The 19,455-nt window shown below is 42.9% G+C and overlaps 1 protein-coding gene across 7 annotated transcripts in view; it reads left to right on the top strand.

The window, feature by feature from the left end:
• The window catches only part of SH3KBP1 (SH3 domain containing kinase binding protein 1), a gene marked incomplete at its 3' end in the record, with an annotated part of 264,383 nt that overhangs the window by 69,667 nt on the left and 175,261 nt on the right, over positions 1–19,455 (top strand). For all 7 annotated transcript variants that reach the window (XM_084258276.1, XM_084258273.1, XM_084258275.1 and 4 more), the window contains one exon: positions 10,924–11,047. In XM_084258276.1, the coding sequence (XP_084114402.1) occupies positions 10,939–11,047 (109 nt within the window). In that variant the 5' untranslated portion in view covers positions 10,924–10,938. Of the gene's footprint in view, positions 1–10,923; positions 11,048–19,455 lie in introns of those variants that run through there.

Genomic DNA, 19,455 nt, shown 5'->3' with positions numbered 1-19,455 from the left:
TCAGAGCAAAAGAAGTTCACCGTTAGCAGTGTAGACATTGTGTGAGGTGAGTGTGGTGTGACTGCCAGGACCAGGGCTTGGCAGCGGGACTGCCTGGGCTTCAGGCCTCACCCGGCCCTTGATGGCCTGTGTGCTTGCCCCCTCTGAGGCTCACTTCCTCCATCTGTCAAAGAGAGATAAATAGTGCTCCCTACCTTTTCATGTGGCTGTGAGCATCAAACCCCAGGTAAAACCTTCGAACAAAGGGTAAACCCTTTGTCCATGGTATACTCTTCATAATTGCAAGTGAATTCCATATATTTTAGAAGACCCAGGAAAATGAGGAATATATTTGGTTTCTCTTTATATTTAAAATATTGAGTGCATTTACATTCTCCCATTAGATTATTAGTCTTCGATACAGTTGTGACTAAAATTTAACGTAAGTTAGATGCATGTACTGCTTTCATTTGTGTCTGGCATACAGTAGGTATGCAAATGCCTGCTCAGAGAACGATAGAGCTAATGATAATGGCAATGGCTAATTGAGTGTCTGCTGGCCAACATTTGTTGAGTGTCTGGGGAGTGAAACATGAGTGAGCCTCTTCTTTACCCTTGAGGTACGCACAGAGTAGCTGAGAGACTTAATGGACTCAGTACAAGGGTTAGTGCGGGGACAGGGATTCTAACAGAGCCACAGGAGCCATCCTCAAAGCTGTTGAGAAGATGGCAGAAGTAGCTATTGGACCGTGGGTGTCCCTTCTTTTTTCCTCTAAGAGCAAGCTGTTTACTTAGCACATGATCCAGCAACTCCTGTGTTTGAAGTACTCCGTGGCATGGTATAGGTATGATGGTCTAACAGATACTTTTAAGTTTTCCAGAAGAGATTTTGATGGAGAAAGTGCCTATCCCCTGGGGAGCTCAACTTGTGCTCGTGTGATTAACCTTTTTGCATATAGTTAACTAATCCCAAACTGTTTAACTCTTGTTACTTGTGTTCCGGACACCAAAGTAAACTGTATTCTACCTACACGAAATCACAAATAGGATTAATGTTGCCTCTATTTAATACAGTTTTTGGGTTTGTTGTCCTGCTATTAATTATACTTGTATTTCCATAATTTTGAATTTTGGGTCATACAATTAGGAAAAAAAAAACAATTGCTTATTGGGTGTGGCACGATTTTCCCCACATCTTAACTTCCAACCTCCACTTCTTGATGAAATGTATGGGCTGAGAGCTTGTGTTAAGCTTTGTATACGATCATAAATACTGCCGCTATTGTGACTGGTAGTGGGATCTTCAAAGCTAGCAGTGGAAATAAAACCAAACTATATCAGGGCACAGTGTCAACTCTGGTGTTTGCAGAATAAGTAACAGTCAATAGTCTAATGATTGGGAAGTCATAAGCACATTTCAATTATTAATTTTTAAGTTACATAAAATTTTGTGTAGCTAACACAGGCATATGGTACCAGTGAAAAGGAACAAAATATGTGCTTCCTCTGTCTCTTGCTTACCTTGTTCCCCTCCTTGGCAGCCTGAGCTATCAGTTTGTCTATATTACATACACACATATTCACACAAATGCTAGTATATATCACTAGACTGTTTTTTTTTTTTAAACCCAGCAACATGTCTTGGTGATTATCCTTACTGGTACTTACAGGCCAGGTTCATTCTTGGAACGGATTGCACAGTATGGATTTACTGTTATTCATGTAACCAAATTGATCCATGTTTATATTCTTTCGGTCTCTTGCTAATCTAAGGAGTGCCATAACGATTAATCTTGTTCATACGCTGTTTTGCACGTGTGCAAGTATATTGTTTAAATGCTTAGAAGTAGAAATACTGAGTCAAACGGTAGAGACATATAAACTTTTGGAAAGTTGCTTTCCTGAGAGGTTGTGCTGATTTACATAACAATTTATACCGTGACTTGAAAATAGGGAAGGTATATTTCTCCACACCACTGCCAAAATTATCAATTTTTTGATTATTGCCAATCTGATAGATAAAAAAATATATCAGTAGAACTAGTAGATTCCCTAGGTATCAGAGAAGTCCATTGAGAATTTTTTTTAAAGATTTATTTATTTTATGCAAGAACCGGGGTACAGGCCAGAGTTGCAGGAGGGTGAAAGGATTCACCAGAGACAGAGCAGGGAACAGAGCAGGCAGACTGACAAAATATGCTGCTGAGGGGACCAGCGGGTGAGACAGGAGAGGTCTGCTGGTTCATGTGGGACCCTCACCAGTGCCCGGGGATTGAACTGGCGTTGCAGAGGCTGCGGGCAGCTTCGCAGTCTAGCGCTCAACCGCTGCGCCACCAGGGGAGGCCCTCATTGAGAAATTTTATGGTACTTCGTGTCAAGAAATAATGAATTCTCATTGTAATTTTAAAATTATGTACATTCCTCTTTATCTAGACTGTCAAATTCTGGAAAGTTTTGTGGTTGCTAGTCTTCATATCCCTCATACTTACTCTTTGCATGTATACCCAGCTCTGCACTACATAATGTGAAAACAGACTAGAGAGAGACTTATGTAAACATTATAGTACAGTAGCTGTAAATACTACAATTTTAGATGTAAGAAAATAACCAAAAGGATTCAGGATTGTTCTGTGTAGTGACGTAGTGAGCACTACCTGGGGATTATTGAATTAACCCCTGTGTAATTTGCATTTCTCTCATGAATGTGGTTAAACATCTTTTCATATGCTTCCTTTTTTTGTGCATTGCATATGAACAACTATATATGATATATACATGTCATATATTTAACAGGCAATACTCCCCTAATTTACTGTTTGTCTTTGTTGATGGATTCATCCATCCTTCCTTCCTTTTCCTTCTTCCCCTTCTCCTCTATTATTCCTCCTCTTCCTCCACCCCCCCTCCTCCTCCACCTCCTCCTCCTCCTCCTCTTCCTCTTCTTTCTCTTCCTCTTCTCTGTCATGTTTATAGTTTTCTGTAATTCATCAGCCCTTTCTTTTGTGGCTTCTAGATTATGTATCAGAGTTTCATATTGTCTCTCCCATTCTGAGACTGTAAAATCATTCTCTCATGTTTTCTTCTAGTGCTTTTAGGGTTTAATTTTTAAATGAATGAATTGATTTTCAATGTCTAATATTCTCAATCTAATAATTAATCATTCCTTTTTTTTAACTGAGGCACTACATATATTTTCTTACTGTATCTTCTTCCTGCCCCTCTAAGCCAGATGTGCATGCTGTGATGTGAGAAGTTGCTTGTGCTCTAGTGAACACCAGTTGTATCATTGTGGAATTGATATGGAGCTTCACATTGTCATAATTTGGGACTGAATTGAAGACATTTTCCCTCCCCTGTATAACCCATAGAACTGCTAAATCGACCATTCATTAAACAAATATTTGTTAAGTGCCCACTAAAGCATGTCCTAATAGCTGGTTGGTATCGATACCAACCATGGTAAAATCTAGGACATGGTAAAATCTAGACGTTTAGCAGGGCGTGGGCAGACATAAAGGCACCAGCTGTCACTCAGGTAATTGTGTTTTATGTTAGGAAGCTACGTTATCTCTTCAGGGCACGGAGGTGATTATTCTCATCTTTGTCTAGTATCCAGCACTTGCCGAGCTCTTTGTGCCATTCATCCCTGTCCTATAGGTCAAGAGCTGCTTACCTGGGCTTGCGTTATCAGTGGTTCTCGGGAGAAGATACTGCAGTTATGTCATATTGCAAATATGCAGTTGAAGATTTACACAGAAACATGATGATAGGTATCCTGTCATTTAAAAAAAGAAAACATTGTTTGAGCTGAAAATTCCTCAGGTATATTTATGACATGTCGGAGCACTTTTGTGGCAGCATATTTTGTAAACATAAGAAAACAGTTGTGGTTGGTTGATATCAACATGGTTTCACTATGTAATTTCTAGGGGAAATTATGAAATATTTCAAGCATTGAAGAAAAAAACCAGAAACAGAATAACAAATAGCAGTGTGCCCACAATCCTGCTTTATCAACTCTTCATATTTTACCATATTTACTTAAGATACTTTATGTATTTACACACACACACACACACACACACACATATAGATATATCCCTTTTCAATTCTCTCTAGTGACCTCAGTACATTCTGTGGTCCACCTACATAGATATTTATTTTAAATTATCATGATATATATGTATATACACATGTATGTTAGGAAACTGCTATCTCTTCAGTGCATGAAGGTGATTATTTTAAATATATACATCTCTCTATATATATTTTTATGGGTACAAGGTATTTATTGCTCTCCTAGTCCAATCAATTCTCTCGAAGGCAATGCTTTCTATATACATATGTACTATATTTGTATATATGGCTACATTTAAATATATACATATATAAGCATAGCTTCCTAACATACATGTGTGTACATACATATATATTTAAAAGAAACAGAATATTGATAGAGCTGATGATCTCCTGGAAATCTGTTACTGCTTTAGGAAAACTTGATACGTCTTCCGAGCAGTTTAGAGACTGTCACTTTTGAGACCGACTAGCCTTTTTTGAAGGAAACCAAATGTTGGGAAAGCACAGTCTCTGTGCACAGGGGGACGTTCATGGTGCAACTGCTCCTCCAACTTGCCTGTTGCGTGGGGGGCGGGCGGGGAGATAGCCTGCATATGGCGGGGGGTGGTGGTAATGTGCTATTCTAGGGTTCTGTGTCTATTCAAAACTCTCTTCAACAGTAGATTTGGTGTAAGGGTTTGTTTTTAGTCACTTCCTTTTATCTCCTGCCAGTGGTAATTTTGCAGAAAGGTTTTCCATGAACTAACGTAGGGGGCACAGCTGTGATCTCACAGCCACATCTGGCTCTTAAAGAAGCCTTACCTCCAGAAAGAAACAGACCAGATTTGAGAGGAGGCTGATGAATGATGCCTCTTTTCACTGCCCTGCTTCTGCCTGGGCCCATGGGACCCTGCCCGGCTTCTCATGCACAGGGAAGACCAGGGACAGCCCTTTTGGCAGGTCAAGGCAGTGCTGAGCTCCCCCTGGTGTTAGAGGCACCAGCCTGCCCTGTGTGCCTGTGTCATTAGGGGAGAAGGAAATACTGCAAGATGTGAAGAAAGCACCTGCGGTGGAGAGGAAGGATGCCACAGAGGAAGCAGATCCACTCAGCTGATTGTGTCAATCAGATGCCCCAACCTCACCTCGTTGGTAGATACGTCTGGCACATTCTGACCATTCATCCCATTAGTGTTGGTCACCAATCCCCGCCCCTGTGAATATGAAAACATCCAAGTGTGTGTGTGTGTGTTTTTTTTTTAACCTTCTAGGATAAAATACTAGCACATTTTGATTGTAAAAGACTCTGCCTTCTGATTTAAGTATTCAAGTTCTTTAAAATTCAAATAGTGTACAGTGGAGTGCAGAGATCCTAGAAATGTGCTGCAGTGGATTTGTAGGTGTGTGTATACCTGTGTCAACCTCGCCCAGACCAGATTAGAGAATGTTTTCATTCTCCCAGCAGGCTCCCTTGTACCCCCCACCCCCCGTCAGTGTCTTCCCAAGGGTAATTGATTAGCTTTGCTGCTATGGCACTTCACATACAGTATGTAATCTTTTGGGTGTGGCTTCTTGCACTCAACACTATGACTGTGAGGTTCATCTGTGCAGTTATGTATTGTTCTTTTTTATTGCATTTAGTACTTAAAATGGCAATAAATAATCAATTTGTTTATGACTCTTCCAGTTCACTATTTGCTCCTGCAGATGCCTCTGTGCTGGTGCCAAAGCACTGGAATTCTTTCAGAGAGGACAAAAACTTGCAGCCTAGCAGCTTTCGGCATTGCTCCCAAGGTCACCCTCCTAATAAATAACGATGCCAGGAGTGGCTCTGGTTTTTGACTCACAGCATTCTCTCCATTCGCTGTGAAGCCTATGTGCTAACGGTGGCAAGGGTGATAGAAAACATAGAGGATGAGAGAAGAGGTAGGGGCATCCGCATCAGGTCTTCCTGGGTGTTACACTATGTCATATTTTGGTTAATTGAAAAAAGTTAAGATTCAACTCAGCCAGCCCCCCAGCCCCTGTGTAGTATATAGTGGATGTGAAGAGAGAGGGTGCGGAGGCAAAGAGGAAGCTCCTGCTGCCAGCAGCCGGCCACACCCAGGCCGCTTGGCTTATCAGAAGGCAGAGGATGCTAGTTTAGCTCTCAATTGCCTACAAATGATGCTTTTGCCCAGGCAGGCTGCTGAATGCCAGGCAGGCTGCTGAATGCCCAGGCAGGCTGCTAAATGCAGGGGATTTTTACTGGAGTAGCATTAGCATATCGGGGCTTATGCAACTGCAGATGTGGGTGAACCATTTCGTGCTCTGATCAGTATCGAGCTTTCTGGAAGCTGGAATGGTGTGAGTTCTCCTTTCCCTTCCCTCAGGTGGTCCTTGCGACTCGTCTTAAGTGTTCTTGCACTTGATATTTTAGTGATCATCTCAGTGTTTTTATTTTCTATTTATTAATGAAGTACCATTGTTTTATAGTCCTGGTAATATCTTGACAGTATAGGATTTCTCCTCCGGTGTAGTCGCCATGGCTTTTCCACCACCACAGCACCCAGAATGCTCCACCATAGCCCAATGTGTTTGCTCCCCACTCTCGTCCCTCTTCCTCTCTCTCCTCCCTCCCCTTCTGGATGCCTCAGATATAGGATCTGTTTTCAAGGGTTGGCTTAAAGTTCGTCTTTGTCTGACCCTTTGTTCGGTTTCTCTACAGTCCACATATAAGTGACACCATCTGATATTTTTCTTTTCCCTTCTGCCTTATTTCACTTAGCATAATTCCTTCTAGCTCCATCCATATTGCCACACTTGTCATGAGTTTATCTTTTTTGATCACTGAGTAGTATTCTATTGTGTATATATAGTATACATCTTCTTGATGAACTCATCTGTTTTTGGCACTTAGATTGTTTTGATGGCCTCAATTTTACCCTGCATGCCAAGTTTCCGTTATTAGGGCATGAGATTTGAAATAAAGAGAAGCTGGGTTTCCTTTCCTGCCTAGAGAGCTTTGCCAGTATTCCAACTTCTGTGGTGTTTTTAAGCAAATGAAAGCACTTCTGTTTTATTTATGAGAACATGTATGAATTCTATAAGCCCACGTAACCCACAGTTCTGGCCCAGAGTGCAGCTTCTATCACGAGCATAGTAGGATCCAGGTTCTTAACAGTTACAAATAGCCTAGAGGTTTGGAAGCAGAGATGGAGGGTTGGGACCTGGGAACAGCCAGCCCCAGGAAGTCCAGTTGTACAACCTGGGTCAGAACCTTGGAGAGCTCCAGGTACCTGCTAGCTGCCAGCTGTAGGTGGGCCGGAGTTAACTATCATGCCAAGCCCACCCTCCTCTGCAACTAGGAGCCCTTTAAATGTGAATGCTAAGGGGCTTCGAGGATTGATGTCTCGGTACTTGTGGGCTTATGGATAAAGCAGGTTACATTCTTCAGGTGAAGAGGGAAGTGCAGATTCTCACTGGTGCCATGGGCAGGGTGGTTTTGAATCTCCTGCCTCTAGTGAGGATACTGGTTCTTCCTGGGAGAAGAGGGGAGCAGGAGAGCTATCCCCAGAAGGCTCAGAGTTGGACCCCGTGGCCTGTTCGGCCCCCTGTAACCTTTGGCAGGTCTTGTATTCTCTCTGACGGGATCATGATTCTGATATGCAAGAATATACCAGTCAGGGGGGAAAATATCAGGTTCTCCCACCCCAAAAAGTGTTATTATGAGGAGCATGTAAAAAAATATCTGCTGAAGCACTTTAATTTATCTTAGCTTTTGCAAGTGTAAGGTTGTAACACTGCTAGTGTCATCTATTTTTAGAGCCTACCAATAGGCGTCCATGGCATCTGATGTCTGTGAAAGGAAGGTGCTCAAAAAGCCTGCTCCCCAGCTTGTATTTGCATGGTAATTGGTACCACGGGGGCAGCACACATGTCAGATAGTTTGAGCCAGAAGAGAGCGCGTACAGGGATGTGGTTTGCTGTGAGGTTTGAATAGGTTTTGAATGAGTGTGTCCTGTGGGCTTTTGGAAGCAACTGGGGATTTCAGTAGGGGTGTGACAAGAGCAGACAATTGGTTTAAGCAAGTGTCCCTTGTGGCAGTGTGGCTTTTGAACTGGGAGGGGAGAGATTGGAGGCAGGAGATGTTATTTTAACCCAGGGGGGAGAGTGTTAAGACATGAGTTCTAAGCTACACAGGTTGGGTTCCAATTCTCACTCTTACTTATTTGATCTTGGGCAAGTTTGCTTAACTCTCTGCATCTTGGTGTGTACATCTGTAATAGCATTGTTGAGCGTAAAAGTTGCAACCCTGATGAAGTTCTTAGAGCAAGCTTTGACACATAGGGAGCACTCAAAGGGTAGTAAATGTTCCAGTGTATTCTTTATTATGGTAAAATGTATACAACATAAAATTTACCATTTTAAAATGTGTAATTCACTGGTATCAATTCCATTCACAATGTTGTGTAACCATTGCTACTACTGTTGGCAAAATTTTTCATCACCCCAAACAGAAGCCCTGCGACCATTAAACATGATCTTCCATTTCCCCCTCCCATTCCATGGTGACCTCCAATCTACTTCCTGTCTCTGTGCATTGTCTCTTCTAGATGCCTTATCTTAGTGGAATCATGCAATAATTGTTCTTTTTTTCTGACTTATTCCACATAGCAGAATGTTTTCTAGGCTCATCCACGTTGTAGCATATATCAAAACTTTATTCCTTTTTAAGGCAGAATAATACTCTTGTATGTCTATATCATGTCTTCTTTATCCATTTGGCTGTTGATGGATACTTGGGTTTTTTCTTTGGTCATTGTGACTAACGCTGCAGTAGAAGTCGGCATACAAATATTTGAGTCCTTTCTCCCTTACTGGTTTCTCAGCCCTTAAGCACCTGCTCTTGATCAGATCAGTCCTTCTAAGCTCATGGGTGCTACTCTGAAGACGTGCAAGCATTTGTGATAGCCATAGCTGCTGAGGCTTCCTGCAGTCACCACCCCAGTCTCTCAAATGTTTGCCCCTTCCTCACCCTGACCCAACTGAGTGCCAGTAGCAGTTAGTGCTAGCAAATGCTTGCCACACCCCCACAGCCCACTGAATTTTCTGGATTACTCCCCAGTGGAGGGAATGCCATGTCACCGCATCCCTTTATGTCTCGGTGGGACTTGTGTGCATGCACAGTCACATTCACTCTGATGGAAACTATTCTTCCTTCGGACAAGCAACTGTTAGGGGATGAGCCCCCTTGGTGGCTCGCTTTCTTTGCTTCTGGAGCCATAGCAGGCTGGCAGCAGTCACCAAGAAAGCATCCCGCCATGCGACTTGGGCGGGCAGTGTTTGCAGATCATCCCCTGATGCCATCTGCCTGTGAGGCTGCAGAAACCCCCAGCAACTGCTGTTTTAGCAGGTGCTGGGGCCCTGGAGGTGGGTGTCCTTGTGTATACACACACATGCATGCAGCTTTGTGCTGTGCTGGCCTGGAACGCCAGCTGAAACTCTCACCCCAGCAAAGCACCAGTCTCAGTTGCTGGTTTCCGGTGCAGCCCTGGCGAGGGAGGGAGGGCGAGGCTGTTGTGAACAGAGCCAGACACTGCGGACTGGATACGGTAACTAGCGCTCTGGTGCGTAGGAAGCTGCCAGGCAGTGGCTGTGTTTTGACAAGCTTTTGTTCTTTTCTTTCCACCTCTGCCCAGGCTGGCTTGTGGCCCTTACCTAATTTCTCATCGTCGTCTTCGTCTCATAGAAGAAGCCCATCCCCATTTCTTGCCCCATGCTCTCTGTGACGAACACATGGCCCTTCCTGCCATTCAGCCATGCTTTGGACCCAGCCCCTTAGCTTTCTCCCTTTCCTAAGTCACGGTGATCATTGTGTTCCCCCCAAAGGCCCAGAAACAGCCCCCCCCCCACCCCGCCCTGCTCCAGACTGCGGTTTATGAGTTACTGTCATTCCAGGCTATTACTGCTTCTGAAAAGAAGGGTAGATGGGTAAGTGAGGCACACGTACATTTGGAGGTGTGAAGTTGTATTCCCCAAACTACAAATTCATGTAAATGACTGACAAAAAAGTGAAAAAATAAATTGTGAGCTTAAAAAAAGAATTACAGAAATCATTAGGATTCTTGAAGTCATTGTCTTAGCCATCAGGTTTTAAAATTCAGATGTTAATGGAGCTGTGATAGGAGACCCCCTAAAGTCAATTTGTTCTCGAAAATGCCAGATATTTTTGACTTCCATCTCTGTTCCAACTACTGGACTCTGCTGTGGTGAGCAGTAAAGCAGCCAGAGAAAAGGCTTAAACAGATGAAGGTGGTTTTTGTTGCTGTGTAACTTTATTTATAAAACGAAGGTGGCCTCTAGTTTGCTGATCCATGGTGTAGAATGATAATATTTGAGTTTGCTATCCTTATATTTTTCTTTGGTGGCAATTAGAACACCAGAGAAACTTGTTGACTATACATGAACTTAAATCATCTTCTTTGGTGTTAGCATAATTTTGAGCACAATGGAGACTTGAGAACATAATTCTCTAAACCCCTGTAGGGAAGAATAGAAGCGAGAAGGCTTTTAAGAGGTGACTTTGGCCAAAGCTTGTCATTGTTCAGAAAGTGGAACAGCCTGTCCCTAGGAATCACTCATTCTCTTTCTCGTCACTTGGAATGGCCATAGTCACATGCGGTCACATCACCATGTTGGAAATCATCCCATTTTATAGGACCAGACATTTGGGAAATAAATGTAAGGAAAACAAGCTTCAAAAAAATGGTCTGTTTTTAAAGCATGATGTTATGTTGAGTTGAGATCACTCTAGTTCATTTTCAGAAAATTGAAGCTTAAAATAGTCCAAGAGGCATTTTAATATTTCAAATGACAATCTTGTTTTCCTTCTCTCTCTCCTCACAGGAAATAAAGAAGGAGATGAAGAAAGACCCTCTCGCCAGCAAAGCTCCAGAAAAGCCCATGCACGAAGTGGCCAGTGGAAATGCTTTGCTGTCTTCTGAAACAATTCTAAGAACCAATAAGAGAGGTATGGAAAAGGAGAAAAAGCCCCCCGGCCCCACACACACCAAGACTGGAAACTTCTGGGTGAACTGAGTCAAATTTTGAATCGCTGAAAAATTGAATGGCATTTGCCTTTTTGTTTTTATGTATACATTTTGGATATGTGTGCGTGTGGCTCGCACGGCAAGTAAAAGTAGAGTTATTATAATAAGGGGAGCTAATAACAAATGCTTTTTGATAATGGGAAAGTGGACTAAATTTGTAAATGATGAAATGGTGATTCTCTGGGACTTCAGCTTTCACTTTCGGAACTTATTTTATGGTTGAAAATGACTGTAGAGAATGCCGTGGCATAGGCTGAGCTGGGTGTGACCGGCCATCCTCTTTAATTAAGGGCAAGCTTTATCAGGGTCTTTCTCCTCTGAACGCTGGGCTCCCAAACACAAACCTGGTCTTAGTTTATGAGCAGAGATACAGCTCATACGTCCATCTCACCAGGCAGATCTTCAGGTATCAGCTTGGAGTTTCATTTTCTCCTGTCCTCCACTTTGTGACATTGTTGTTTGACATGATAGGAAATAAAAGATTGCAGAGTTGAACTTGACTCAGTTTTCCAGTGTGGTCACACTAGAGCCCCTAGATTTTCCTGTGCCCACCTGACCATGAATTCACTTGGGTGCGTATCCAGCATGTCCACGATAGGTTAGCATTCAGCGACAGGCTTTTCACGGGCTTATTACTTCCTTAAAGAGAAATATAGAGCTGTCCAAAAGCACGCGCAGGAAGTGTATTAGCAAAGAGTTCCATTAAAAAAAGAAGGCAAGTTTACATAACCATGGGGAAGAACAGCTAATCTTTCATAAAATTTAGACAGCATAAGAATTTGTCCAATAAACTGTCCATTGATCATAGTGCTTGAGACATTAGCTTTGTGTCTCTCTTCCTTCCTGCTTCTTCCTCTAGCCCCTCCAGCTGCCTAGGGTTGCATTTCCTTTTTTGAATTATTCAGATTCAGTATTGGCTGGGGGCCCACGCTGGTTAGCAGCTATAAGGTTCTCTCTCTTTTTTTTTTTCAAATACCATCCTACCAGCGCAGGGAATTTCCCATTTTGAGAATCAAGTGTATGTAGCAGTGAAACTATATTTGTCCCCCCAAGTGCCTCCCACATTCTTGCAGATAAGCTTCAGAACTCCAGAGGCCTGCCCTCTTTGGATTTGGAGAGCTGGAGTTAGTGTTTTTACTTTTCTCCACACCAACCTTGCTGCCCTGAGCCCCTTCCATTCCACTGAAGCCTGTTAGGTCAGCGGGACGAGGACTTGCATACCCTTGACCAGCGCTGAGGCCTCTCTGGCCAGCCCTGTTTTTATAAAGTAAATAAGAGAATTAAGGTAATTAAATTAACAAGATAAGGAATTAATTAAGTTAAGGAATCAGGGTAATTATCTGGGTGAGTTCAGTAATATTAACTGAAAACTTGAAATCAACAAAGGAATCGAACTTTCCAGAGAATTGTCTCTGTACAACTAAAAATCTGGCCTTTGAGTTCCCCTACAGTCAGATTTTTCATTAACCAAAAAAAAAAAAATGGCTTTAGAAGGGGTGGCTTACTGACTTAGGTTCTTTTTTTAAGCCTCCACCTTAGCCATCTACAACCTGATTACGATCAACCTTTTATGCTTAGGTATTTGACTTAAGGAGCCTGCCAGTGGCGCTGAGACCCTAGCACATGCGGGCGTCCTGTAAATATGAAACACATACCAAACCATCTTCGTTCTGTCCCAGGCTTCACACTGACCCTCCAGGTTACCTATAAACATAAATCTCCAGTTGAAGTGAAGCATTGTGTACCCAGGCCGCTGCTGTCTTTGGCCCTGCCCCCGCCCATCAGGACTGACCAGTGTCCTACCACTCCTTATAGTAAACAGCGGGCCAGATAGATTGGCCTCCTCTGGCCAGATAAATAGTTCATTGTGCCTGTCTCAAAAGCTACATTTTTTTCCCCACCCTAAACCCATGAAAAACCACTTTTTTTTTTCTTCAAACAAAGATCAGAGGCTAATCTGTGGGATGATCCTAGTTACTTGTAAACACTTCCGTCCAACTCATTTTTTAAGTTTTTTGAGTTATTGTAAATGAAGTTTCCTCCTTCCCTTTGTTCCCATCAAGGTTTGTCTCTAGAAATCTCATGGATGTTTTTGTCTATCGCTGCTGTTATGGAGGGAAGTTTCAGAGTTTAGGAACACGGGACCTTATGGTTTATGAGTCCACCTTTCAGAACTTCAGAACGGGGGATCGTAGAGTGTACGAGTTCACCTTGTGATTCTGCCATGGACCCTGTGAGAATTTAATAAGATTAACATAAGTTCTTTTTATTTTTATCAAAGACGGGATCACTGCTTATATGGGCCCTATAGTTTGATACAGATTTAGAATTTAAGAAAGATTGAAATGTTTCCGTTATAAGTCTGCAATTGAACCATTCATTGTGTCCTGAACTTGAGATAGACTTAGCTGAAGAAGTTCACCCAATTGTGTCCCACAGTTTCTGCATCTAAGGACAGGTCTCACTTCACAGCAGTGTGGGATGGGTTGTAGCTCCTCACAGTGTGGGATGAGCTCGCCCTCCCTGGGTACGTCAGTAAGGTCAAAAGATAACCCTAGGTCTGAAGGAAGCTATTCATAGCCTTGAGAAAAGACCAGGGCTGTGGAAACATTAGTTTGGGGACTAATTAGTTTCAATTTTCAGCTCTAACCTTTGCAGATTTCTACTGAGCTGATTTAGGGGGAGGTATTGGAATGACTCTGTGGGCTTTTCATTTGAGAAAAACATGTAACTGACATTGAGAATGAGCGAGCAGCAACTCTAGCTGCCTTCAGCTCTGCATTCCAGTCACTAGAACTGTAGGGACAGTTGTACCTGCTCCCACCCTGACCAATTCTCTGGCCAATATCCAGGTTACACCGAAGGAGCTTCTGTTTAAAACAAGCCTTTCCCAAGCAGTAGAAAGCTATTTTGAGTCCAATTTGCACCTGAGTCAGACTTTGTCTATCCTAAAGTCATCCCAGACTCCACTGTGTTGACAAATAGCAGCCAGTAAATCTGAAAACTGTTCTCAGAGCCACATGTCATTCTCATGAACCACACCAAAAAGCACTATTTCCTTCTGGGAATGATTTATTCTTTTGTTTTTTTCTATCTTTAAACCCACATAGGAGAACAGTGGGCCCTCCTAAATTAGAGCATTGATACATACATGAATTAAAAAAATTCAAACATTGAGTTTAAGAGCAAAATTGAACAAAATGGACTTTTAAACAGCAAATACTCTAAATACATTTTTGCAAATAAGCCAGGAGAATTTTGTCCATTAGGCTTCATCCTTCAAAGGGTTTTCCCACCAATTTTGTCCGTGTGATAGGTTAAGTGTCCGGGCTGCACTCAATACCTTGTTGGCCTGTATACGAAGCAGCTTATATTGCAAGGCTCTGGTTTTTTTTTGCACTGTCAGCAGGCCTCATGGGGAAGCGGCTGTTCTCTCAACTCCCGGCCCCTGTAATTGGGGATGTTGGTCTTTCCTCACTTTAGGGTGGCCTAAGGAACACTCAGTAGCCTGTATCTCTTACATGCCTGACCCTGTCCTCGGTGCTGGGGCAGATGTACATACTAGAAAAACACCAGCCCGTCCTGCCTGCCAGCTGTTTTCAGTGTGTGGTGTCACTTGGGGATGGTTGAGAAAGTGCTGCACATTTCTTTTCTCTTTTTTTATGGCCAGGTGGGGCTATGTCTCTCTTATTTACTTCTGTCACTCTGACTGTGAAGCCACTCCGCGGGTTTCTGGTTGGCTTTATATGTCCTTGTTTCTATTTCCAGTATTTCATGAATTCAGTGTTTGGTAAGTCTCTACTGTATTTTGCACATTTATTATTTTTTTGCTATTATTACTGTTATGCTCTCTCAATATAAAATGTGTTTTACAATCATCTTTTTAAGTCGCTCTGCTACTTTGGCATCTGCCTTCTGAAAGATAAACTGCTTTTACCATCTTAATTTAAGGTTTGTTATGCATTTGCATTTTACTGCCCCTTCCAGAGATGAATGCTGAAAGAGCTGAAGGTTTAAAAGGTGGTATTTGTAACAGGTCTAGCGCTGATGCTGTGAAATGAGGTTCGAGTTAAGATGGGGGACGGCTGCTCTCTGAGGTGGTATATGGCTATGACCGTAGAACACGGCTCTCTCTGGGCTTATTTCTCTTGTGTTTAGTCCTTGAGACAGGTTTAATTCAAAAGTCTTCCTTAACAGAGGGACCAACAGCTGCTCTGCCTCTGGTGACACACTGTTGCTTTAAAAATGAGTGCAGAAAATTCTTCAGAATTCATTTTGGGCGTGGATGGGTGATGCACACATACTCCTCAACATGAATATGGGCCCAAGTGTTTGCCACATGGAAGGGCTTTCCATTTTGATCTGCTGCCTGTAGCTGTCAGAAGAACGGAACCTAATGTGGAGCTTTCTTACAGTTTCAGCGCTAGTCATTCCCATCCCTAAATAGGTCCGGCCATAGTGACCGCCCTCCCTTGTCCCTAACGAATGGGGAGCGTTTGTTCAGACTTCATTTCTTTAGTATTTACGTGCTACTCAGAATAACATTCTCAGAGTGTCTGTTGGCGTGTCTGTTAGGACACGAGTGAGTGTGTATGTGTTTGTGTTTGTGTGTGCAGACCCACGTGTGCAGGCACAGAGCACGCATGTTGGCTCAGAGGTGGTGGCCTGGATCTTGATAGGTTATGGGCTCTTCGTTTGAAATGAAAGTGTAAACAATGGATGGAAAAAGTGTGTTCTCAATAAAGAAAATGTCACCCACTTTGGTTTTCCAGTACTTTGTTGTTTAAGGTAGATGTGAGATCTGGGAGTGTGTTTATAGCAACAATATTTTTTCCTTTCAAATTTTATTTCGGATGTAAATGGATGGTAAATCAATGAAAGTTGTTTTAAAAACAAAACAAAGAATTTCTCTTGGAGAAACAAATATGAACTACCCACGGTTAACTAGGAACCTGAAAATGTGTCATGTTAGGTCAGATTTTCCTTCAAGTTTCCAAATTGCCTGTCGATTTTACAGAAATTGCTGGCATTTATGGACAGATGAAAAAAGTAAGAGATTAGAGAAGGTGTTACTGTTGTGCTGAAGCTCTTGGCTATCATCTGAGCTGATTATTTCCCACAGAGAAATGAAAACATGACTGGCAATCTGGCCGTGAACATGGGTGGTTACAATAGACAGTCATTCAGTAATATATGTCTGTGAATGTATCTGTATGTGCATATTTGCAGGCTCCCCTTTATCCCCCCGCACCCCATCAATAGACCTTCATTCTTGAGCATTTGAGAGTACAGGTCTTTTAAAAATATGGAGGTCTTTTAAAGTAACTGATCCCTGGCTGTATATCTTGATGACTTTTGTTGGGCTTCTGTGTTAGGACCAGTAATTGATGATGGAGTATATGGCCCTTGTCCATTTTCTTATCTGAGCAGTACTATCTCTTGAGCCTTGGTGAAATGGGTGGAGAGAAGCCGTTCTAGAAGAGTATTTTCTATACTTTGATATGTGTGGGTCATTGGCAAAGCCGTTTTTAGAAATTTTCTTCTATTTATCTCCTGTCAATCTCTGTCATGGTAACAAGGTACTAACTTCAGAGTAAGGAGTGTCCACTGGAACAATTGTTGATTTAGACTCCTACCCCACTCCTGCTGGGTTTCTACCCACATCCACCCAGAAGACCATCCACCATGTAGTTTGTGGTGGTGGCTCCACCTGGTGGCTCTCCTAGAAAACTCCCCCCACGCCCCCGCCTTTCCTTTCTGCTTGGGGGAAATCTTGGTGCCTTTGGTTCCCTGATTTAGTATTCTTCATTCATGCAATTCCATCTCGCATCCGTGGCTTCTCACATTGCACACATGCACTCTTTCACCTCCTTTCTCCTCGAATATCTGCTCATTGAATTCATAGGCTCTGTTTCCCCATCTGTGTTCTATCTGTTGTATCCCCACGGACCAGGATCGTTGTTGATAAACCTTAAAAAAAAAAAAAAAAAAAAAAAAAGGACTCCTGTAGGAATGACTCTCGGTGTAGATATTAACTTGGATACAGTAATGAATTATGCTACAGTCCCTGTAGGTAAGCCACAGTGTCCTTGAAATATCTCCAAGTACCCCTACTTCTTTAATTCTTGTTGAACCTGGTTTTCCTCAAAGGAACAATATTTTATGACTAATCTTGTTTCCAGTTGTCAGCAGGAGATGAAATAAAAATCCACCTGACTTTGTTGGCTTCGTTATCATTTGTCCATTCTCTGCAGGAAGCTACTCTTACCTGGGCATGGCAGCGCCCACAGGCCCCCTCGAGGTACACCACGGAGCATAAGGATTCTTCATAAATGTTTCCTTTTTCAGTTTCACTGTGTTTTGGTTTTTGTTAGTCGATATCATTACACATGGACCTCGTTTTTTGCTACGTGGTGCGTTAATCTGGGAACTTAATCATCACGTGACTTGGCTTCAGTGGGAAAAAGCATTTGGCGGTCCAAGCTCTTTGCCTAGCACAAAACCCACTTGCAAAGCTGACTTCCTGTTTTGGTATTTCTTCTGTCGCTGCATGAAATCTCAGGTATCTTTTAAAAGTCGGAACCTGTGTAATTGGGAATGACAGGTTTTCTCAACTTCAGGAGTCACGGGCCGCAGAACGCTGGAATCGTGCGAGTTTTGTACAACACACCAGTTTCACAGATAGCAGCGCCCTGGGTTCAGCCGCACAGATGGTTATTTCACCATTCCTGAACTGGACGTTGGTGCGCCCATTGGTCTGTATATGGCATGTTCTAAAAGGGAGGCTACTGTGTATTTCCATGTACTTGAGGCCACACAACAAGTGGGGGACATGTTCTCCATCATGTGTTGTGTGGGATAATATCCCTGCAAGATCCTCCACAAAAGAGGAAGAGAGATAAGGAGACAAAGGGGGAGAGAAAATGGACTTTCTGGACAAATAAATTTTGGCTGCAGCCACATGAACTCACACTGTCTTAGAGACTGGCAAGCACATTAGCATATTGCAGGCTTTCAGACCCCTGGAAGGAAAACTGCTCTTCTTTGATCACAGAACTGCATTTTACTGAACACTCGTTAGGACTCTCTTTGGGATGTGCTGGGCTTTAAAATGCAGGGCAAGTAGCTGTCTGAGCAGCCCTGAGATCATCTTTAGATTCTCCCTCACAGGGAATGTTAAAGTGAGCGGACACGGTGGCGCTGGCACTGTGAAAAATAACTGTGATGATGCTCTGGCCAGCGGCTGTGGAAACCAGAGTTGGAGGATGCTAGAACATTCCCCAAATCTGAAACTTGAAAGCCAATCCTTTGGCTAGTTTTGCAAGTGGCAAGCAGACTGGAATTTTTTCCCTTGACTGTTTCTTGGGTCCTAAGAGTAACTCCCTGGGCTGAGCTTTGGCCCATACTTCAGCCTGATGCCAGGACCAACTCACCAACATACCAAGAGGACATGGAACCTCTGCCCAGGGGACCTGAAGGACGCCCCTTGAATCTGGGGAACTGACCTCAGTTAAGACTCACGTGGGATCCTCTTGTCTAAAGGGAGATTGTTCTAGGTAGAGAGCTGCTAGGTCAGTTAATAATTGGTTGGTGGTGGTTTACTGTGAAGGCAGCTGTCCTCACATGTAGTACGCCCGGGAAAGGGGCTTTTTCTCCTAGAGTTTTCCCAGTTTGGAAGAAACTAGAAGAGCTTCCTCAGTTTCTTCTAATCATCCCTACTGATCTTCACCACCCCTGATGACATCTGCAGCCTCGGTTTAGTCTTTGGATTCTGGACTGTTTGTGCTTTTGAGGCCTGGGGACTGTTGTGCTCACTCATGTTGTCCCCAACTAGGAAGAGAAAGAGAACAGCCAGAAACTTCTCCTGTGTGTGCATATGCATGTGCACGAGGAAGCACATTTGAGGAGGACTGAACTGCTTGTTCCATTTGTGTTTCTCTGGAGACCTAAATAAGCTCAGTGGCAGCAGGGCCTTGCTGCGGGGAGAATGGCTGTTAGCAACCCCCAAAGCCCACTTCTGCTTCACCCCCCCCCCCAAGTTTCTGTGAGAATTTAGGCAAGACTCATATTCTGTTTTCCAATCTGTAAAATAAAATGATTACTCTTGTTAATCCCCTCAGGGAAATTGTGAAAATAATAACTTATTTTCCTCATTTTTATCCTCATCATTTCCTTGAGTGAAATAGGATGAGTAGTCACTTCCTGAATACAATAGTAGTTATTAAATGTGGTAAACTGCTAGTAAGAAGACCCCAGAGAGCTGGGGGGAGGTTAAATTTTTATAGAAAATAGTAATAAATTATTGTTTCTATAAAGCAACCAGAGATCA

The sequence above is a fragment of the Talpa europaea genome (assembly GCF_964194135.1).
Source record: "Talpa europaea genome assembly, chromosome: X".
NCBI lineage: Eukaryota > Metazoa > Chordata > Mammalia > Eulipotyphla > Talpidae > Talpa > Talpa europaea.
This window is presented reverse-complemented; position numbering and strand designations above follow the sequence as displayed.